Raw genomic sequence first — 22799 nt, 5'->3', positions numbered from 1 at the left:
TTTAATCCAGCTGATCTCCTGCCAGCAGAGAAGATATGGCCAAATGTGTGCCCTGGCTTTGGCTAGGGTAGAGTTAATATTCCTCCTAGGAGCTGGTCTCGTTGAATGACTAGAACAAAGGCCCATAGGATCCTTGTAGCCACAATGGGGAACGATGGGTGGGCTACAAAGTGGGTGAAAGCAGGCTGGACAGGTGGGCTCGAGGTGTTGTGGTCCATGTATCAAGCCTAACTCCATCAGTGAGGAGTAATATTCCTTAGGGGGGCAATACTGGAACCAGTACCATCGAACATCCTCATCTACAGTGTGGAAAAGGAGGCAGAGAACAGCTTAAAGAGATCACAGACGATGAGAACCTGTAGCTCAAAGCCACAAAACTTCACTTGTCTCCCAACGTCCTGAGCATTCAACTTGTGCTTGATTAAAGCACTTCAGCTTGCAGGTAGTAAATGTGGAGCGTTCCCAGCAAACATAACCCTGCGTTATCTGCAGTGTCTCTGACTTTAAGTCTCCCCCTCTTAGTCTCTAATTCCTTCTCCACATTTTAGGAATTAATCCAGGGAAGGAGGCAGCTCCTGGCTCCTTTGCAGCTGCCTGGTGGCTGCCTGGGACCCTCCTGAGCACTGGGAGCACATGCAGGACTTCAGTGGTCACTGGCTGGCACCCCTGTCACCTCTCCCTCGAATCCTGTAGCTAATGCTTCCTTAATTTGCTCATCTGTAAAGTACTTAACATCCATCCACTGAATTATGGTTTGGATCCACATACATGGGTGTGCACATACAAGAGGAAACTGGATCCCAGTACCACTTCCAGTCTTAAAACCTACCTGCCCATCTCTACATCCCCTCTACAAATAAAGAAGCTCAGATGATAACATATGCTGTAATTTGATTCAAATAAGGGGCAGCTGGAGGAGGTAGTGGATGGAAGAAGAAGAGCTTGTTATTGCGTATAAACTCTATTGTGTCATTTGATGAGCATGTCCCTTCTGGCTTAAATGGCCTTCCTGCTGCTGACAATGTTTCTAAGACCAGCTCAGAAATCGTAAATCATAACAAGCATTAGCTGTACAATTCAATGCATGTCTTCATCAATAGCTGGCTCCCGGGCTCTTCATGACCCCAGCGCTTGACACATTGATCACACAGGCAGCACTTGATGTTCCAGGGACTTCTCCTAAGACATCCCACCCCGCTATCTTTGTCTGAAGAACCGCAGACATTGTTCTAGACCGAGTTAATATTGTCTTTGTGGGATTTGCCACACTGATGGAAAATATGTTAGCTAATGGCGTAGCTAAACAAAACCTACCTCCTGACAATAACTCACAATAAGCAGGCTGCGGTAACCCCTGTACTGAATACAGCAATTGTCAGTTGCTGCCAATAACACAACACACGATTCATTCCTTGCAGGACTGCTTCCATTTGAGCCACAATGCCTGATATTTCCTTCTACTCATGCTTTCAAGCCATGTCAAAAAATTATGTTTACCATTTACTTTCTTTTTGGAAGGCACTACAGCAAAATGCCTCTTACCAACCTTTTTTTTTTTTCCGGTTCATTGTATCCATTTTCCTAGGAATCACTGTTTGTCCTTACCCTTCAGCCTTAGCCTTTTCTCTGCAGACATTTTTTTTTTTTCTCATTCCAAGAGCCAAGGGAGCTTGTTAGTCTTGAGCAGGTCAGTCTGCTTTCCTTGTTTCTTTCTAAAATCCAGCACATCCCACACTCTGCTTCTCTCACTATTTCTAATAACTTATTTGTAGGCACTGTAGTGCTGGACTTTCACATGTATTTCCTCCTCAAACTCTTCCTCCTCTTTTCTCCCTAGTCTGTAAGAAATTTCTTTCCTGAAACAGCTTCTTCCTTGAAGTCATTCTAGAAGAATTTGACTTCCTTGATTATTTTGTTCACTTTTAAGTTGATTTTTTTTTCTGATTTTAGAATGATGTGGCTTGGTGGTACAGAAGCATGAGGCTTGTGAAGAACTTTTTTCCTAGGGGCCTGTGATTTACTTACAGTCTTAGCCTGTCGTCCAGTAGGTGACAGATAAAATCCTGACATCCAGGCAATGGCAAACTAGTGCTTTCCTAGGAAAATAGCTTTGCAGCATTGCCTTCAGTTCATCCATATGCTACCAGAGCTCTTCCTATTACTTTACCTGTCTGAAGTGGTATTTTCCTTGCTTTCACCATGATTTAGCCCACTTTCAAAGCAACTGTTTCCTTGCACTACCCCTTCCTCTTTTATACCCTCTCCCCAGTTATGAGCAGTGAATTTATGCTATTTGGGGTATAAATCTTGAGGGCTGCGTCAATATTCCTCGCGCAGTTGCTGACTTCCAGAGGGAGGCTGCTGTTCGTTTGCTGCTGTTTTCATTTTGAATCAAACCTGATGCCTTCTCTTTCTGCAGTGTGGCCAAAACAATTCGGTTCCTCTGGGTGGATTTGCATTTTGCTGTGGCTTAATTTTAGAATACATTCTCTGCTTCTCGTAGGTAATGCTATTAGGGTGTTTTTTATTTTTCTGTCATGTTTCTCTCTGGGTCTGTCATGCATAAGAATATCATCAGGAGTGGCTCCGGCTCTTCACAGTCTTTATTTTGTGAATAATTTGGGGCATATCTCTAAGACAGGCGATATTTTAAGAAGCAGGCACTTGAAGTTCTGCCTTCTTAAAGTCATCAGCATCCTCCTTCCGTGGTCCAGCCCAAACTGCCAGTGCCCAGACTGAATGTTTAGCACACGGCGTGCATTTGCTGTAGAGAACAGATAGGTGACCTCATCTTGGGCCGTAAATAGCACCGTTTTTTCCTTATGGCTTTCTTTGTGTCTCAGTAGTCTATGCAGCTATGGATAATAATGAGGTTTCTCCATTTTTTCCTGTGATTATTGTGCAAAATCAGCCCAGTGCTTCCTCCACTCTCTCATCCGTCTTTAGCTACAGCACGGGCTCTCTCCTGCAGTCCTTTCTCAGTCGTGCCAGTGGTGGGTGCCACTGTGTGTGTGCCAGCAGGTTCATAATTCTGAGTAGCTGCTGCTCTGTTGCAGGGAGGGGCTGTGCTGGGACCCTGGGGATGTCATCCTCAGCAATTCCTGCTGAATCAATTCCCTCGCAGCAGAGTGTGTTTTCCACCTTACCCCATGCCTTGAAAATCCAGGAAAGTATTTCATTTCCTCCAGCTGACCGGGATTGTTTATCAGATTTCACGAACCGAAGGCTTTTGGTCCCAGGACTGGTTTTGCTGGCATTTCTATAGCACAGAACTTGAGATATTCGACATTTTGATATATATCTGCATGAAACTCTGTACTTCCCTGCTGTGCCAAACAGGCCATCTCTGCGTCGCTCCACTCTCACGGTGGAGTTCACGGGGTGGTTCAGGATGTGTTTTTTTCCTTTAGCCTGCCTCACGCAGACAGACTACCGAGAGCAAAGCCCGCTTGGTGCTCTGCGCAATGCCATGTGTTGCACCAGTGTCCTGCTGGCGTGCCTTTGCTACGTGTTTCCCTTTAAAACCTGGATGTGGCTCAGGCTTTCTGCTCGCTCCCTCTTCTCTCAGCAATGTGCATGCCTATCTGCTGTCTGTGCCTCTCTGTTTTAGGAGGTACCGCCCCATGTCCAGCACTAGCAAGGGCTCCTAGATGCCTGTGTTGTCCAAACAACCTCTGTTCAAATGCTAAATTGTTCTTCATTCCTGATTTTCTCTGTGTCTCTTTCTGGCTGGGTCCTGTTAAGATCTTTTCCTTCAGCACATCTCCAAGGCAGTTTTTGTTATTGCCTCAGCTATCCACCCACTATCTGTCTCAGCCTGCCCGGGGCTTTTTTCCTAGAAAATTTGGGCTTGTGCATAAACTTTTTCCTTTGGAGAGCTTCCATGCGTGCTCTGTTCCTCTCCACAGCATTATGTCACCCCGTTTGCCCTTGCAGCCTCTCCAGTCCCCACGGATCACAAAAGGCTTTGCTCCACCCCACTTCTTTTGCTGTCTTTCCAGAAATTGGACTCTGCTCACCCCAAAGCAGAAGCAGGGAAAGCGCTCGAGGGGGGCTGTGAAGGTCAGGGTCTGGCTCCTTGCACAGACCTCAGCAAGAGGAGTGCGTGTGCGCACCCCAGCGAGGCAGTACCCATCATAAATCATTCCTCCCTCTGCTCCCATCCAGCCACAACAGCACAGCCACACAAAACAGCCCGATACGTCCTCTTACTGGACTTCTGGAAAGGTGGGGCTTACTGAAAGGGGTCTGCTCTTTCCATCTGACAGGTCAGAGGTGGCCAGAAGCCTCCGAGGGAGCAGCAGAGGAGGAAGAGAAGCGCTGCAGCCCCTTTTGTCAGCCCTGCAGCAGCAGATCAGCTGAACAGGACCATGCAGGACCCTGGGAGAAGTCAGTGGGAAAGAGGCTGCTGCTTGGCTTCTTTCAGCAGCCCGATGGCTGCTGCAAACCTTCTGCCTTGCAGGGAGAGGCTCAAACATCTTTCTTCCTGAGTCACGCTATCAGGGGACTGGGAAATGATGGAGTTTAAAGGTAATCACGCTCAAAAGCCCAATCAGATGAAAAATGTGCCCACTGGCTCTGCAGGCACAAAGCCCAGCGCCAGCAACAGTAAATACGGGCCCCGAGCTGTAATACAAGCAATAAATAACAGCACCAACGAGGGCTGGATTTCTCTTGTTAAGCTGGGGAAACTCTACTCAGACACCGCCTTTGTGCTGGTGTAAAATGTATGTAAACTGAGAGCAGAACCGAGCCCCGGGAGTCTAGATCTTACTTCATGCAAGAGAGGCTGTTCAAGAAGTACTCCTCCCTGAAATCAGAGGGAAGTTATTGTGTTGTTTGGCACCTGCCCAAAGTGATTTCATTTTCTGTTGGGGATTAAGATGCATTAATAGCCTGAAGGCAGCACTTTCCTTGCCAAAAATGTCTTTCTCCCCCCCAGCCTTGCTTTAAATATGAGGGCTTGCGGGTCAGGAGTGAACACCCAGCAAGTATAACTCCAGCTATCAAATTAAAGTGCAGCGGTATCATTTTCTTTTGAGCAAACACTGAGTTAATTAAAATGTGCACTCTGAACTTGGCAGATTTCACATTACTCATGAGAAAGGTACAGGCCTGCGTGTTGCAAAGGCAGACTAAAAATAACCAGCGACACAGCACCTGAATGACAGCCTGTAAGGCGAAGCCACACTAAAAGTTTTTCTGGCACAGCCCTATCTCTAAGACTGTCATTTACCTTCAGCCCGCTCTCTGTCCCCGACCAATATAGCAAAGCTGGCAAAAGCCCTCGTGGAAATGCGATTGTGCTGGCCAGAAAATCTTTTCAGCAGCAGAGCTGTGCTCTTGTTGGGGAAATGGCACAACCCACACGGGCCAAAGCCCTCCTGACCTGTGAAAGTCTCCCATTGAGCCTGGAGAGGGAGCTGAATCCCCAGAGAGCCACTGTGTCAGGTGGGACTGGACAGATGTGGGGCAAGAAACCCGGCAAGCCCAATGTCACCAGAGCCAGTGCTAAATAAAAGCAGCAATCTCGGTGCTGACAGAGCCAAGGCAATTTTGCTTTAGGGTTTTGTGCAAAAGATACTGCAAAGGGAGAGTAGCATTTCTCTTGAATACCATATTAATAAACGTCTGTGCACAGACCAGAGAATGACTTACCCTTTTTCCCCCTTCCCAAACTGTTTTCAATTACTTTCCCCTTATAATCTGGGTTCGGTTTATTTCTGCAGTGACATCCAAGTATGAAATTTTCCTTCTCTCTGCTGCACCTGTCACTCTCCGGCAGATTGATCTGAAAACACAAAGGCACTTTAGTCATCTGAAAATCCCAGGCAGCAATGTTTTCGTTCCTACCTGTGTAAATCTGGGGCAATCTCATCTGCTTCAGTACACCCGTTTGATAGCTGAAGGAAGCCAAATAGCTGGCTGAAAAGCATGGGCTGTGAAGGCTGGCTGGCTTGCTGTACATCCAGAACAGCTCAAGAACAAAATGTTTTTCTGTTGCATGGTGTGATGACGTGCCAGCCCTCAGCTGGGAACTAGAGGGGTCCTTATAAAAGATGCTCCGAGGGGGGATAGTAAGTAGAGGGGAGTGGGTGTGGTAGGTTGTGGCAGAGACATAGCAAATCTCTGATGAACGACTTTGTCTGGGTGTATTTACCACGTAATTACTGCACAGCCTAGCCCCTGGACAGGTAGGTGCCAGACACCGGGAGCATCTGTTCATCCCCAAGACGTCCTCTTATCTTTGCCCTTGCCTCCGCAAAGTGAACAGGAGTGTGTGTGGAATTCACTGCATCTATTATGCACTGAGTGAATAACAAGAAAGTGTTTGATTCTCGTCTAAAAGCATCATCTGCAATAGATCCCACTCTCACAGAAATGATGAGGCTTTAGGAGGTGTGTTGGAAGTGTGGGCATTTAGCAGAAGAAAGCAGTTTCGTTGTAAGAAGGGTTTCAACCAAAAGGAAAGCGAGCCAACACCCAGCTGCAAAATAAAAAAAACAAGTGTCACGGGCAAAGTATGGCTAAGGAGGGAGACGTGTTGCATCTCTAAAGGCACTCACAAGGAGAGGAATCCAAATGATGAAGTCCCAACAGGCTCATATCAGGAGCAGGTCGCTCTGCTAGGTCCCCTTGTAAAAGGAAAACAAAACGGCTCGTCAAGAACTTGCTGAAATAACAGGCAGGGAATGGCTGTCTGGGGGCTGCCAGGTTTCGAAGGGATGCTTAACTTGATGGAGGAGACATCTGGAGGTGTGGATGGGCAGAGCGCCATGCTCTTGTGGAGGACACCTCTGCCATCCTCATGGGCTTGCCCAGCCTGATTTTTTTCTCCTTGAGCAAAGCAAACTTTGGTATCCGGATCAGTCTGCTGTCACAGAACAGCCATGGTCTGTGTAGCAAGGCCTGGAGCAAGCTGGTGCCAGAGCTGCTTCCCCTTCCTTACACAGCAGCGAACTGGGAAATGCCATCTCCTGCCAGGAGCGGTGCTGCACTCCATAGGGTGCATTTTGCTGAACCTGGAGTGAATCCTGGGCTTTAGCCCACATCCTCAGAGTGAATTTACATGTCAACAGCAGCTAGGATCAGTCACAGAGCGTGGTTTGCTTCAAATCAGTGTCATAGCCAGGGACCAAATCCATTCTGGAGCACTTTCATCAGGGGCATTTCAATAGCAGAGCTGGTTTCCTTAACCTGATCTCCTATTTTCCTGGTCACAAGTATAAAATGCACAGGTATGGTCTCATCGAGAGGTTCAGCCGCCCCTGTTACCTTCAGGGTGGATGTTAATCCTATAATCTCCCTCAGATTTGTTGGTGTTGAAATGTCACCTGTGTAAATCTATCGCAGTTCAGGCCACGCAGAACCTGCTCCATGGAGCCTCGCTTGAGCACCGTGAGGCCAAATGGGAACTGTAGAAGGTGTGTCTTCCAAAAATCATCACAAAAGTTGTCAGCTTGGCACTAGGGCGAGGGGAAACTCACTGAAAATTGCTGTGCAGCAAGCAGACGAGACCCCTGCATCGGTGCCAGCATCACCCTTGTGTTGGTGACCAAAAGCCACCACCATCCCACCATGAATCACAGCGGTGGTGCCTTTGGCAGCAAAAGGACTGCTTGGACGTTATTTTCCTAACCAATTAACAACCCTAGCTAGCAATTAGGCAGTACAGGTGATGACAGACGGGCTGGTGCTTCAGCTCGTGTTTATATTTACTAGTGCAGACAAAGCCTCTGCTAATATGGTGGGCCAAATCCGGCGCACTTTTACAGGGGCTTTGGCTGAGTGGTAGCCCAGTGCATTCAGCCAAGGGCAAAACACGTGTCTGAGAGCAGGCTATAACAATAAACATTTATTTTTTTTACTTGCAACATAATAAAAAGTCATCTTAGGAAGATAAAAGTAGGGCTGTGTGCGTGCCAACCAGGACTGCTTGGCGTAGGGAAGAAGCAATAAATATCACTGGCTGGGGGGCCATGGGCTCTCCTGGAAGCCCAAAGCTTGTTTCCTTCCCTTCCTTTCCCTTCCCTTCGGAAGGAGGCTCTGTAGGAGCCTATAGTCTATAGGACACTATAGGAAATGTAGGAATCTTCCCTGGAGATTCCTATAGCTGCAAGGACTCTCCATGTTTTGGTGCTGTATCATTGCCATCATTCTGCAGGGACAAGTGCACTGAGACAGTATTTTAATAGCTCGTTATAAAAAAACCTCTTTGCGAGCTGAAAGCACGTTGGCCAAATGTGGATTTGAGTCTAAAAGGTTGGCTCCAAACCTCTCATGAAATATATAAATAATTCAAGGGATTGATATCCTGCATCCTCTAACAATAAAGTCCTCAAACAAGAAAAATCTACGCAGAAGTGAAAGGCAGAAAGGAAGCTGAAAGTCCTCCTTTCTATTTCTCCAGGTAATTTAGGATCCTTAAAAATTGCCTTCAAGTTGCAAGAACAGCTTTTGCTATTGCAAAAATAGACAGCCATTGCTAGCTGCTTGTGCGAAAAGAGAAGCTGAATGCCCTCTGCTAAACAATATTTTTTGTCCTGCTTTTTTTTTGCTTATGAATTCTGAATTTCAAGCATTTGTTTTCCTGAACTTTCTGTGGGAAACAGAAAATCTTGCAGTAGTACTATAAAAGTAATATAGCAGTGGGTTAAAAATTTAACTTAGAATCAATTTCTGTTCTTGCTACTCTGTTAAAATGACTTTTGTCTGCTTTATGATAGAAAAAAAAAAAAGTTTAGCTCAAGCAGCAGAGAAGCAGTAAGGGGAATAGATATGTTTCCTTGCCCTTTAGTTCAGATCTGACAAAATTCTTATTTCTCCGCTGACTCTTCAGCAAAACCACTACAAAATCAACAATTTCCAGGCTTGGCATTTCTGCTTGAAAAGAAAACTTAGGCAGAAAAAATACCGAAGCAACAAGCCAACATTTTTATATTTTCTATATATTTTGCGAAGAAATAAGAAGTGAAGAACGGTGCAGTCTCTTCCTGTTTGTGGGACACCTTTAGAAATAAATCTCAATCTGTTACCTTATCATCTGGAACCAGTCTGCACAGGTCCATTGGGTTCAGCAGCCCGAGCAGCCCGCTGTGCAAGGAGCTAGAAAAAAAAAAAAAAAATCATTTATAAGCTAAGAGGCTATTGCAGCAGCCTTCCCTAGCAATTAATTTCAGATGTGACTGACCAGATAGCTTTCTCACCTGAGCTGCTTTAATTATTTCAACGAGTGCTATAACCATCCCTAAGCTCTCCTGGGTGTGCCTCCACAGCTGAGCATCCCCATAACCAGGGAGTTATGTGTCCAAGCACAGATCTGGAGATCTGTGCAGCCACAGGGCTGTGCAAACCTTTTCAGATGTCTGCAGACGTGTTCCTTGCACCTCCAGCATCAGGCTGACGCAGTGTTGGTGCTCTTTATTGCTGCTGAAATGTTGAGGGTGAGGCAAGGATGTGAGAGACTGTGTGGACTCTTGGAAACTTCTTCCTTGTTTCATTCTTCTGACTTACTTTTCAGGGTCAGCAGGCCTAGTCCTGATGCTGCACAGCGAGGAGTGGAGATTTTCCTCAAGGTTTTAAACTTATTTCTTCCCTGATCTGCCACCAGAGGGCACGGCTCGCTTCCCTGCAAGGCGCAGCACCAGTCAACTGCAGGGGTTTTGCCTGCTGGAAAAGCCTGGTGCCCTTTACCTCCCTCTGCCCTCCGTGCCTCCTTTGGCCGGACCTGAAAACCTGTCCGAAAAAAAAAAAAAAAAGAAAGCACCTGCTCTCCAACGATGGCATCATCATTTTTTTGGGAGCTTGTTGATTAGAATAATGAAAAATTGCTTTACAACATTACAAATCAAATGAAACAGAAATGGTATCAGTGTATCAATAAACGTTATTTCTATTATTTTTTTTTCAGTGATAGATATGAATGGGAATTTGGTTGTAAAAGGACAAATAAAAGGCATTCTTTAATATTTCCATGTCAAAGTGCTCGGTATCAGAGCCTGCTGCGATGGAAAAGACGAGGAGTCTTCAGATGGGTGACTTAGGGCATACAGATTTCCCAAGCAATGAATTTCCATGGAAATGATCAGGCTGCTAAAAATAAATACCAGGAAATCGAAAGGATCCACTCCACGCAGGCAGAAATGTGTATAAATCAGCATTTCGTCAACGCTCACCATAGGGCATCAGCAGGTTTTTAATGGGTGTCTCACACATCTGTTTGCGTCCCCTGTCCCTGAGAAGCTGTCTCTGGGCACATGGGGTGTTAAGGCTGGGCTGCAAATGCCCTGCAAGGCCCTGAGGACGGCGTGGGCAGATGCCCACAGCTCGATCCAGCCCCTGCTTCTGCTCCACGCTTGGTCTCCAGCCTCGGAGCCGGAGTTAAGCAACAGCAGTAAGAGCACATCAGCATCAAGGTAAATACCCTGTGATGTGACCCGTGGTTTCTTTGGGTAGCTCCTGCCCATCACGAGGTGACTAAAAATACTCCCTCGGTCCCCTTTTAAGCCTACATCCCTCCATTGCCAAATGGCTCTTAGCTTTCTCTGCCAACAGCACGATATAGGTGGTGCTGAGGGACTTTGCTCTGGCAGCGCTGAGATCCCACTGCATTAATCTCGGACGAAGAAAATGTCCGGTGCTAAAAACAGCTCCAAGTGTATTTCCAAATATTAGGTCGTGTGGGCAATTTGAAACACCCCTGGGCAAAACTTCTGAATTAGGAATTCAGAAAAAAAAAAAGCTGGACCGCCTCCTGACCTGGTCCACCAGGCAGCGAGATAACTCAGGCATCAAACCCTCTTTCTGCACAGCCTTTTGGATGGGGAGGTTCAGCTCTAATGGTGCCTTTCCAGTGACTGAAGGGGATTCTTCGCTGAGTTTCCCATAGATAAAGTCTTGCTTCAGCTCTTGGACACTGGGCAGTGTCTCCTGCAACAGCAGGGGTAAACCTCCAGAGGGTTATGTAGCAACCACGATGCTCCACGTTTACTCTGGGGCTCCTTGCAAAACTGAACAAGCAACCTTACACTGAATAAAGGGCTCTGTTTAAGAAAGGATTGTGAGTTTTCATCCCCTCACTCCCCTAAATTTGTTTTCTTTGGTGAAACAGCAGCTGGGAAAGCTCAATTGCAACCCCGGTGTTATTTTCTGAAGCAGATCCTAATTTCAGTGCTCTACATAGGAACAATAGGAAGTTCCTCTGGAAGCAAGAGCACTGCAGCTTCTTTAAAGCCATTGGTGTCTTGGCAGCAGCTATTTTTACCAGCAGAAAGCAGCCCAGGGTTAAGAATGAAGCTGCAGAAGAAGCACTACCCATCACAGCTCCAGTCTGCTCAGTGCTCCTATTATAAACCTTTTATTTTTTCCCTCTAGGAATTTTTACTTGGGCTGAAACCCAGCATACATAAAACTGGCCAAATTACTGTTGATCCTTATTACTTTTACTGTTGCTGCAGAGATGCGTCCTGAAAAGATGTATGAGGTTGTGAATGAGATCGGGCTTTCCTTCCTTTTTGAACCCTTCCACTAGTTTGAGACCGTATTGCTCCAAACCCTCTCCCCATTCAGCTATGCATATTGCTGACTACCTAATGGCAAAGAATTCCAGACTTTACTAAAGACTGATCTTTTTGCTGCCAGATGTGATTACAGAGCTTGTTTTGATTCGCTTTCGGTCCCTGCAGGGTAGCGTGAAGGCTGGTAGAAAAGCTCTCCTTCAAGAAGCAGCTTCACTGAATCACTGCCATTTACCTCCTGCTTTCTGCAGAGATTCACTGATTTCGTCTCAGGAGAGGCAGAAGTTGTTTCAGGTCAATAGCAGCCCTCTTTGAGCACGACCCAAGCACGCTCCAGCAAACCAGGCCAGCCTGTGTAGACTTTCATCACTCATGCAGAAAGGAGCAACTTAAAGTTCCTTCAGAAAGTGAAGCACCAGTTACAGGCGATTGTTGAGGAGATCGATAACAAGAAAATAAAAATATAAAGCAAATTTGCTGGTTTAACATTGCTTTTCTGCACTTCTAAAGCCAAAGCAGGGATGCTGCCAGACGCCAGCGTTTTTCTGGATGTCTCATCCCGGTCTGCCTGTGCTGCCTTCAGAGAGACACAGTGCAGCAGGAATTGATTTGAGGAAGTGTAGAGAAATGGCAGTGTTTGCTGAAGGGAGCATTCTTGTATTTTTATCATGATGATACTTCTGGCCTTGGTTAAAAAAAACAACCTTCAAAATAACAAAAACTTGTATTGTTTTATTCTCCGTTATCCCTCTCTCTCTTCCCTCTTGTTTTTTTCTCTGTTTTCCTTAGCAGCTCCTATATGGAGGAGAAAGGGAGGTGAAAAATAAACAAGCAAGAATATTTGTTTAATAGAAGGAAGGAAGGGTGTTTCTGTTTTCTGCCAAATAAAACAGGAATGTTGCATCAAAACAGAAAACCTGTGAAAGCGGTGGTGATGGAGGAATGCCACCAGCCTATTTCTGGCACTGTTTTTATCACCACCATCATTAACCCGCTGTGCTCTCAGCACTGCCCCTCACTGCTAGGAAACGCTGATGGTACCTTCAGAAGTCCTGGGGTAGATCCAAAGACCCCTAGTAAATGAAAGCAAGTTAGGAAGAACATGAATGCCTCTGCTGCCAGTGTGTCATGTAAGAGGATGGAGTGAGGGGCAATAGGAGAGATTTTAGGTAATTTTTCCCCTTGGCAGCTGCCTTCCCCACTCCCCCCAGCCAGACACGTGCAACCTGATGGATGCAGGGTTCTGCAACGCTAAGGGACGCTTCTGTCTTCATTTACATCCCTGATTTATACACTGATAACAAGAGCCTGAAGGAAGCACTGCTCTGCCATTCTCTCTCTGCAGGTCAGGAGTTTAAGGTTTTGAGTGTTGCCATCATTTCTTAAGCAATAAAATAGCCAGGCTGCATCGTGTATATCTTTCCCACTAGCTGGCATTCCGCAGCAACAGCCTCATTTGTATTCTGTCTTTCACTTGAGGAAAAAAAAAAAAAAAAAGAAAAGAAAAAAAGCCACTCTGCATTGCCACAACTAAGTACTTCCCCACTGCGATACAGAGATTGCCAAACAGTCGCACTAAATTCAACGTGTCCCTGCTAACACATTTTATTCATACTGATGGCCTGCTTCGCAGTGTGCTCTCAATGCCTTGCTTTAAAATTTAACCTCCAGACTCTTAACAAAATATATAAAGCAAAATAAAGTGAGTATCCTATTCTGTACAGCTGTGCAGTGGAAATGCCGCTCCTTCAAGGCTGATCCAGCACGGATTTCAGGCTGTTTTTTGCTGTTGTTCCCCACAGTTTTCACCCGTGTGTTTGGGCAGAACTTACAGGAGGATCCTTCAGGTAAAATCAAGGCTGTGCAACATTCGGCCCTGGGCTACAAGAGCCACGTCACCCCAACACACTATTTTCTCTGGGGGGTTGGAAAAGAATTCACCTCACCTGATTTTAGCCATTTAAAAGTAGATGTGTCTAGGCTGAATTAGACTCATTCCAGAGCCCATGAGGAAAGACAGGTCCTCTAGGGGATGGCTCACAGCCTCCTAGACACGTCTCATGGTAGAAGGACTCATGGTCTTGAGCTTCCTCCACCATGTCGGATAGAAGAAGGTGAAGTTCACAGTGAAGTTCAAATTGAATGGGACAGATCTAGCCTTTCTTTTGTGGACAGAGCAAAACAGCTGGGTGGAAACAGAGGGGAAAAAAGTCAGCTGGTGGTAGTGCTGTGTGTCAGGAGCAGCAGGCCAGAGAAGATTCCTCTCTGTACAGTGTGTGAGACATTTCCTGCAACACTTGGCTTTCCTCTCCTTGAGAGCTGTGGTGAACAGTTAGGGGCAGCCTAGGAGTAATATTCTTCCTTGGCTGGTCTACCACAGACGTAGACTTAGCCAATAACAGGACTCATCCATAGACATTCAGCTTTTTAATTGCCAGGATACTTATATTCTAAGACCTCTTCCTTACCCCCTCTAGTTTCTCCTCAGCGCTGTGTGACTATTAACAGGCTCCCCTAGGAGGAGCTGGAAGCAGAGAGAGAACTATGAGCATGAATTATAGGATGAGATGCTACAGTCGATGTCCTGCAAGCAAGTGGAGACGAGCTGTTCACTGACGAGTTCTCTTTCCTCCACCAGAGCTGCCCAGGCAGCTCCAGCTCCTCCCCAGCTTGGGCAGCTCAGCCACAGCCATAATTCAGCCCGAGTCAAAAATTTTATTTCAGCAGGAACAGCTGAAACAGCAGAGGGCTTCTTGTCACCGTCTCTGGACATGCCCAGGAGAGGCAGAAATGGTTTGTTTAATGCTGTCTCTCATTACTCCTGGCAGTTTATGACTCATTAAGTGTCCTAGTTTTGTAACTAACTCCTGCTGAGCTCAACACTTGATGTACATTTATGGGTGGCCTGTTGGCTGTAATAACGATTGAACTATCTATAATTCCCCTAACCACGTTAACTCCTTCCTTTGTGTGCCAGGTTTCCTTTAAACGGCTGTAAGATAAAGATACTGGGGACCTTGGTTCTTAGCGCTGAATGAATTACATTTACCTGGACAATTTATTAACATAGCTGTATACTGCAATTAGACACACTCATTTCTAAGCCTAGATAAACGGTGCTGTATCCCAATACCTTTTACACTGCTCCCCTTCTCATTCAAGCCTTGGATTTAACTGTGGGTTTATCCATGCAGGTGGATGACTGATATTAATTCCACACAGACGAAAGTTGGCAGCATACACATCAGTATTCAGACCCTCGTATGGAACGGGAACAGGAACCAAATGACCCTTCCTGCCCATTACAGGTAGAAATTAGAAGTAAGAGACCTCTGTTTGGGAGCTCTCTTGTGATATGAGTGACCTTGTCAGCTTCTGCCCTTCTTTCCAGCTTGCTTTCTTTCTAAACTCAATGAGAATTCAAAACAGAGCCCAGCAACGTGTTGACCCAACCCGACAACTAACGCAAACAGGGCAACCACAAGCACTCCACAGAAATTTGACAGACACAAGTATTTTTTGAGATGACAGCATATTTAACCTGTCTCTTCTGACAGTGTCATGCTGTACTGGGTTTACGTGGCCGGGTTTTGGTAGCGGGAGGCTGCAGGGGTGGCCTCTGTGAGGAGAATCCAGGAGCTGCCCCATGTTAGATAAGGGCCAGTTTCAGCCAGCTCCAAAGGGACACACTGCTGGTCTGAGCTGAGCTAATAAGAGATGTTGTTTGTGCCTCCATGAGAGCAGATTTAAGGAAGGGGGAAAAAAAACACCTGATGCTCCACAGCAGCTGGGAGAGAGGAGTGTGATCCAGCCCTGCAGCCCCCAGGTGGGTGCAGCAGGAGATGCCCCAGGCAGGCAGCAGCAGTTCCCCTGCGGCCTGTGGAGAGGCCCCTGGTGGAGCAGGCTGTCCCCCTGCAGCCCGTGGGTCCCACATGGAGCAGATCTCCACGCTGCAGCCCCCCCATGGGTGGAGGAGCCCCCGTGGAGCAGGTGGATGTGGCCTGGAGGAGGCTGCGGCCCATGGAGAGCCCCCGCAGGAGCAGGCCCCGGGCCGGAGCTGCAGCCTGTGGGGGATCCGTGCTGGAGCAGTTTGCTCCTGGGGGATGGACCCCATGGTATAGACCCATGTTGGAGCAGTTCTTGAAGAGCTGCTGCCTGTGGGAAGCCCCCAGAGATCAGTTGGGGAAGGATGGCAGCCCGTGGGAGGGACACCATGGGTAGCAGGGGCAGGGAGTGACCATGAAGGAGGGGCAGAGATGAAGCATCAGGGACTGACCGCAGCCCCCATTCCCCTGTGCCGCTCAGGGAGAGGAGGTGGAAGAGGGTGGATGGGGAGAAGGTGGTTTTTGTTGGCTTTTAGATCCTCACTGTTGTAATCTGCTGGCAATAGGCAATAAATTATATTAATTTCCCCATGCTGTGTCTGTTTTGCCCTTGGACATACTTGGTGGGTGATCTCCCTGTCCTTATCTTGAGCCCTTCCCATCGTATTTTCTCTCCCTTTCCCTTTGAGGAGAGAGGGGGGTAAGAAAGCGGTTGTCGAGGAGTTCAGCTGCAGAGCAGGTAGAACCAAAACACATGTAAAATCACCTCGGAGACAGGTAGACAGGTCTGTAATTTGGCCTAATTTTCCTTTCATTCACTCGCAATGCAGAGTCACTTCGCTGGGCCGCTCTGCAAAGGTGCCACTTTGTGTTGTGTGTTGAACAAAAAGAGTCTGTGCATATATTTTGGAACATAACCAAAAAGTCACCAACAAAAATCAGCCCCTATGGTGCTGTGTTTTGCAGCTGTGTCTAGAGCAGCGTTGGTGGCACACCAGTGTTTTGTCTGCTGCTGAGCAGCGCTTGCACAGCTTGAAGGCTTTCTCTCCAGCATCCTCCCACCTCCCCCAAAAGCCAAGAAGCTAGGAGGGGACACAGTCGGGACAGCTGACCAACAAACCAAAGGGATGTCCTGTACCATACGGCATCGTGCTCAGCAACAAAAGCTGAGGGGAAAGTAGAGGATGCAGGGACATTGTGGGTATGGTGTTTGTCTTTTGCTACACACACTGGGGCCCTGCTTCCCAAGCTATGGCTGGACATCTGTCTGCTGATGGGAAGCGGGGAATTAATTCCTCCTTTTGCTTTGCTTCTGTGCACAGCTTTTTCTGTTTTTTATTAAATTGTGTCTATCTCAACCCATGAGCTTTTCCATCTTGTTTTCTCCCCTTGTTCTGTGGAGGAATGGGAGAGAGAGAGGGCAGCTGGGTGGGCGTCTGGCAGCCAGTCAAGGTCAACCCACCAGAAGGTTCCGGACAAAGATTAATTTTCTTGGCTGCTTCTCTGCATTTCGGTTACTGCTGATCATAAAGAAAACAGATGATGTAAACTTCAAAGGCACTCATATGAGAATTCTCGATTTGATTCAATACTGCCAACCTCAAACATTCAATAGCCAGTGGTCCTGACTAAAAAGAAAGGAAACATTTGGGGTCTAACCTTTTAAGCCTTGATGTTTGAGTGCACAAGGACGTGATTTTAAGACCAGCACATTCTAGTTCAAGCCTGTGGCCCCACTCTCACCAGTGCCTGTTTTACATTCCTGCTACTTGACAGGTCAACACCAGCCACTGTGCGCTCAGGAGGAGAGTCAAATGAGCTTCTTGATCTGACAGGCAAAAACAGGGACAATTTGTTCATTCTTGCAGAATAGTTTGTTTCAAAGGTGTTTTGCAGCGTGCTTTGAATCTGTCATACGGTGGCTAAGAGCGAGTGGATGATGCAGGAGGTCTGCACAGGAGCCCAGTTTGTCACTGCAGCATTTCAGACTGTGTGCAGCCATTTCTGCCAGCAGGAAAAAATGCAGTCACTGATTTCTGTCAAGGACTTTGGCCCTAGTATTTGCTTTTCGCTTTACATTGTTTTATGCAAGTTTTAGACCCTTATTGTTGGTATCTTGGGCTTTTGCTGAAGAATGATGGTATTTTGAAGTTAGAGACATGGCTTTTGTTGAACAAAGAAAATGCAGAAAATCACCTCTGGAGGAGTGAAAGCACCAAACTGCAATGCACAGGCTCGAGTGTCAGGGAATATGCATCTCTGGAAGCCATTTAGTTATTTTCTTACCCCATAAAATAAGTGACATCACTCAGAAAAGACTCCCTGTAGGGAACTTGATCCTCTGGGAGAGAGGATGAGTTAGTGATTAAAGATGAAATACAAAGGTGTTTTCAGCACAGTGGCTGGTTGTTCAATTTTCTAATACAGTACATTACACTGTTAATGGAAACGTTGCTTTGCACCTTCTGTTTTTCTCCCAGAAGAATTAATTTCAGCACAGTTTGCATGCCAAGCATGCACACTCACAGCTGTGAGCTCTGGAGAGAGGGAGAAGGCACAGCTTGGACCTGTGGAGATAAGATCACACAGAGCCTGTAACAAGGCTGGGAACGGAACCCACTGCGTTTGCCAAGTGACTTCACCACAAGACCATCTTTGCTCCTGCCCACAGCAACTGTCCCGCACCATTGCAGATAGACCTCAGAAGCCAACAGACTGGGGGAAAAGCATATGGTTGTTCCGCTGTCCTTTGGGATATCTGCAGGGACAGGAGTTTTCTGTTCCACTCTGTGATCCAGCAAAGAGGGGAAAAAAAAAACAAAAAACAAAAAACAAAAAACAAACAAAACAAAACAAAACAAAACAAAACAAAACAACAACAACAAAAAAAACCACACTCGGCATTTCCTTCAGAGCAGCTATCACTTCCAGTACGCTAATCTTCTATCCTAGCTGCAACATGCACCCCCATACCTGGCAAGGCTGCGTGTGTCGATTATTCAGAAATAACCCAGAGCAGGGAGGAAGAGCTTTTACATTTCAGAGAAAGAAGAGGGCCATGCATGGACATGGAAACACAGGCTGCTAAGTGTTTGGAAGCCCTTGGAGATAAAAGTACCGCAGGAGTGCCACATGGCAGGGCTGCTGGAATACGTACTGTGCTGCTGAAGTAGCTCTCCATACGTGCCAGTTATGGAGAGAGAAAATCATGGAGCTAGAGACAATCACAGAGCTCTTAAATCCAATGGCCCTGGTATGTAATGAATGGGGAAAGGAAAGGGAGTAAATTTTTCCATATAATAGAAACCACGATCCCAAGCACTGGCCATGCTGAAAGACCTGGGAAAAAAATGCAACAGGGCACGTAAGAAGGACAGCCTTTGGAGATGACTGCAAATGAAGCAGCTGAAGTTTTCACTTGGATTAGCAGTTGTGCCTTTGTGAAGAAAACGGGGGAAAAAAAAAGCCAGAGGAACACTGAGAGTTTCTGAGGACTGTAGGCTTGTACTTGAGAGAGGGAAAAGTGCCTCCTGCTGTGCTGGTATGTGCAAGGTACACAAACTGAAGGAATATCCAGCTCATATTTCTTCCTGTTGGAAGCAAACCACAGAGCTCCAGTTCCTAATTAACTGCTCAGACCAAACGGAGATCATCTATTTTCCGAGCGCTTGGGTAAAAGTAGAGGGAAATCGTATGAGGTGAGGAAAGCTTCCGCTCTTTTCTTGTGTTGCCAAAGCACAGCGTCCTAAGTAAAGTCAGCAGTTTTATTTTGTGTATGCTTAGGAGCAATGCTCTTAACTTTGACAAATCAGAAACTTCCTAAAGTCAAAACCTACGGGCCAGAGCTTGCTCTCTTCACCTTGTATTAATCAGCAGATGTTGACTTGTGAACGCATCGATAAAGGCGATCAAAGCAGTGAGTCATCACCAGATGATTCTGAAGGTTATCTGGCAGCTTATCTAAGCAGCCTGGCCTTGGTGTGAGAATCAAAGAGATGATTTGAAGCTGAAATCAATGACAGAGGCATTGTGCAACTTCCAGCATGCCTGCGATACATCACCGATGTAACAAGAAATTGAGTATTTTGCTTAAAGGTGCACAGCCTGCTGCTGTGAAAGATGCAGTGGTAACAGCGTGGTCTGATCTGGTGCCCAGGTTCAGGAGCACATCTCCACAAATCTCCCCACACCTGTAGGTCCTTTTTTTTTTCTTTTTTTTTTTTTTTCTTTTTTTTTTTTTTCTTTTTTTTTTTTTTTTCAGAGCCACAGCCTATTTCAGCTGCTGAGGCTGTTCCCAAGAAAGGGACCGACTCCCTTTTGCTGGGAGCACCTAAAAAGGTAAAAATAAAGAATGAAACTTGACGTGAGCCCACAAGAGTTGCCCCAGGAGGAAAGGATCAGGCAGGCAGCAGCCCGTGAGAGGAGGGCACAGCGACCCTGCACGCCTCCAACTCCTGCGTGGGGATGTTTCAGCAACCCTCGTGCTTTCCACTATAACACAGACAACCCATTTTCGGGCAGCCCGAGGCATGAAGCCTCAATACACCACAAAGCAGCCCCGCCGGGCCGGCGGGCGGCAGCAGGGAGCGCGGTCCCCTGATGGCGGCGGGGGCAGCGCCTGCCCCTAATGGCGGCCCCGCCCGCCGCGGCTGCGCGCTGCTGCCGAGGGAGGGCTGCACAAAATGGCGGCCGGGCCGCCCCCGAGCGCGGCTAAAGGGTATGGCCCCAACCAGTTCGTCTCGCTGCCGGCTGAGCTCGATCCCGCTGATTACGATGCCTCGCCAGAGAAGCGGCGTGCTGAGGCTGAGCGCTTGGCTATCCGCGCCCAGCTGAAGCGTCAGTACCAGCTGCAGCTCAACAGCCCGAACCCACCGACCGTCATTGTGAGTGTGGGGTAGGGGGGGAGTCGGGAATGGCCGTCCGGCAGCGGGGTCGGCCCCTAGGGTGAAGGGTGGTACGGGCGGTGAGGCGCCTTCCCCTCCTCACGGTGACCTTGGTGTCCCTGCTGGCTGTAGGACGGGGATTTGTAGGCCGTGGTGCTGTGGTGGGGGCAAATGGGGTCGTGAGACATGGGGTGCCTGCTGCAGGATCTGTGGTGTGTGAGGGCAGGGGCTCAGTGTTGTCCTTTTCTCGCAGGAAGATCCTGCCCTGCTCCGCTGGGTCCATGCGAAGACGCTGAATGTCTACCCTACTTTCCGCCCGACACGCCAGACGTCCTTTAGGGGAGCTTTGTTTGCCATAGGTCCGATCCTCTTCTGGATGGCTGCCTTTAAAATTGAGAGGGTGAGTCTGGTGGTGACACTGAGTGTGAGTGAACACCAGGTTGTAAAGCTAAAATCCTTCTGGTGACTTATTATTGGGGTCCCCTTGCGTCTAAGAATGCTTAATACCAATAAAGCAACAAGGGAAGGAAGGCTAGATCATAGTACCTACGATCCCAGAGGTGCCTAAAAGGTCTCAAAGTCCTTTGGTGCTAAGAGTCCTGTATTGTACCCACAGCTATAGGCAGTCAGTTTCTCTGATCAATACGTTTTGTTATAATAAAGCTTTTCATACCACTCACTGCATAAATTAATCATACCAGACTACTATTTTCCACTGTTGGCACACTTTAGGTGTGTTCACTGAATTAAAAAATGAGAGGGAGCTTATGGGTGGCAGGCCTAGCAAGGTCTCTGAATTGCTTGGCTATTTCTCCAGCCCCATGAAGTGAATGGGGAGGAATATTTATGCTGAGTACCATGTCACATCTCGCCTGGATTTTTGAGCTTTTGGACAGCATATCTTGCTTCTGTTCTAAATCCTGAAAGGTGGGTGTCAGGATCTGGGCAGCAGTAGATCATTCTGAAGATCCTTAGCTATATAAGAAAATGGTAGGCAACTGGCAGACAGTGGCTGTTATTTTAGATCAAATCATAAACCAGGAAGCACCGATATCAATTGAAGTTAATAGAATACTTGTAATTAGTATTATTTTATAGGATAAACCCAAAATACAGGCTTTAACAGACTTACCCAACATGTTAATACAGTTGCTTTTGAGACTTCAGCGTTCCTGCAGTACTTTGTTGTACTGGTTTTGTTTCATATGCTGAACCACGCTTGCACTTAGCTAAAAAGTGTGGATTAGTATGTGAGTACTTGAAAATAAACCTGAATGTGTGTGAGACACATCTAGATATATTTTCCAGGAAGTACTTTAGCTAGAGTCTTTGATACAGTCTTCAGGATAATGCGTCTTGCTCTATTCCAGTTCCTTTACTGATGTTTGGGGATCTTTCTTCGTTTTACAGTAGTATATAAAGCACAGTAGTAGTCATGCTTCTCTCTGAGGAGTGATTGTTGTGTGTCTGGGAAGGCAGAAGAGAAATTTAAACTGCTAGCTCCTGAGCATTTCTTCTGGATGATTCCAGCACAAGTAGTTTGGGCAATATCTTCAGTGTGCCATAACAGTACTCTTCTGAGGAATGGTACTTGACTGTCAAGTGAAATACAGATGGGATGAAAGTGAACACAGGAACAATTAGGAAAGTTCCTAAGAAGTTTCTCCATAATCGTGTTTTTAAACTAGATTATTCAGCCAGAAGGAGGAGATAGAGACTAAGTGTACAAATTAACTGGAACACAACTAGTTTGGTGAAAGATACATCAGAGCACTTGGTCTGTCCTGGCCAAGGAGGGGAGACTGATGTGCAGAGATCAGTCTGAGCATCTTTCCTAGCAGATAGGTGAAGGTAAATGCCTTCTTTGTTTTTATTTTTGAATTATGACTGCTAGCAGAATTTGTGCTTATGTGATGCTATCTTGCTGTATTCCAGGCCGAAACATTAGAGTAGCTTTTCTGTTAGCCTAGGCTGATTGAAGCTGCTTCTAATAGAATAATGATGAGTGTTCTCTCTTCCACAGGATCGTAAAGAGAAGCTTATCCGAGAAGGTAAATACGAGCGACCATTCAGTGTTTTTTAAGTTGCTGGAGTCGCAGTGCTGCTCTTGGGTTATGAATAAAGATGTACTGTATGCTGACACTTGTCCTTCATAAGAATAAATCTTAATTGCTCATTGGTTGGCTCGCATCTTTAATAATTACGGAAAGTACTACAGTGTGGGATCTTTCTATCTAATACAAATAGATATGGAGGGGATGTCCTGAGCTCACCAGTTAACTCCTTCGGTCTGCATACAAAGGTTCCTTTTAAACTGTGGAAGTTGCTGCTGTCAGAGCAGCTTGGGCTGAAGTTTAAAATTAGTAGTAGGCTAAATAATTAAGCAATCTCACTGTAGTTTCCTAAAGAACTACTGTTCATGTACCAAGTATTTCTTCTGGTGTTGGTTTAACTAAGTAGATTGCCAAAATCAGATTATAGGTAACTCCAGTGGTATATTTTAACCATCTTTTTAGGAGCCTGCCTGCATGGTCTCTAAGTTGAGTTGATTTTTTTCCTTTCCCTAATAAAATACG

The 22799-nt window shown here is 46.6% G+C and overlaps 1 protein-coding gene and 1 long non-coding RNA gene across 2 annotated transcripts; one reads left to right on the top strand and one right to left on the bottom strand.

Moving 5' to 3' along the window:
• LOC140003491 (uncharacterized) lies at positions 1-9116 on the bottom strand. Its single transcript, XR_011812264.1, has 4 exons — positions 9036-9116; positions 6567-6635; positions 5659-5791; positions 1-4810 (listed from the first exon to the last, which is right to left on the bottom strand). It is a non-coding gene; the product is annotated as an uncharacterized lncRNA (long non-coding RNA).
• A 10859-nt stretch (positions 9117-19975) lies between these two features.
• NDUFB4 (NADH:ubiquinone oxidoreductase subunit B4) lies at positions 19976-22399 on the top strand. The gene is made up of 3 exons (XM_005022240.6): positions 19976-20223; positions 20477-20623; positions 22247-22399. The coding sequence occupies exons 1-3, from the start codon at positions 20023-20025 to the stop codon at positions 22304-22306; spliced, it is 408 nt and encodes a 135-aa protein (XP_005022297.2). The 5' UTR covers positions 19976-20022; the 3' UTR covers positions 22307-22399.
• The last annotated feature ends 400 nt before the right edge of the window (positions 22400-22799 follow it).

This window comes from Anas platyrhynchos, chromosome 1, assembly GCF_047663525.1.
Source record: "Anas platyrhynchos isolate ZD024472 breed Pekin duck chromosome 1, IASCAAS_PekinDuck_T2T, whole genome shotgun sequence".
Taxonomy (NCBI): domain Eukaryota; kingdom Metazoa; phylum Chordata; class Aves; order Anseriformes; family Anatidae; genus Anas; species Anas platyrhynchos.
The sequence above is the reverse complement of the archived record's forward strand: the minus strand, read 5'-3'. Positions and strand labels throughout refer to the sequence as shown.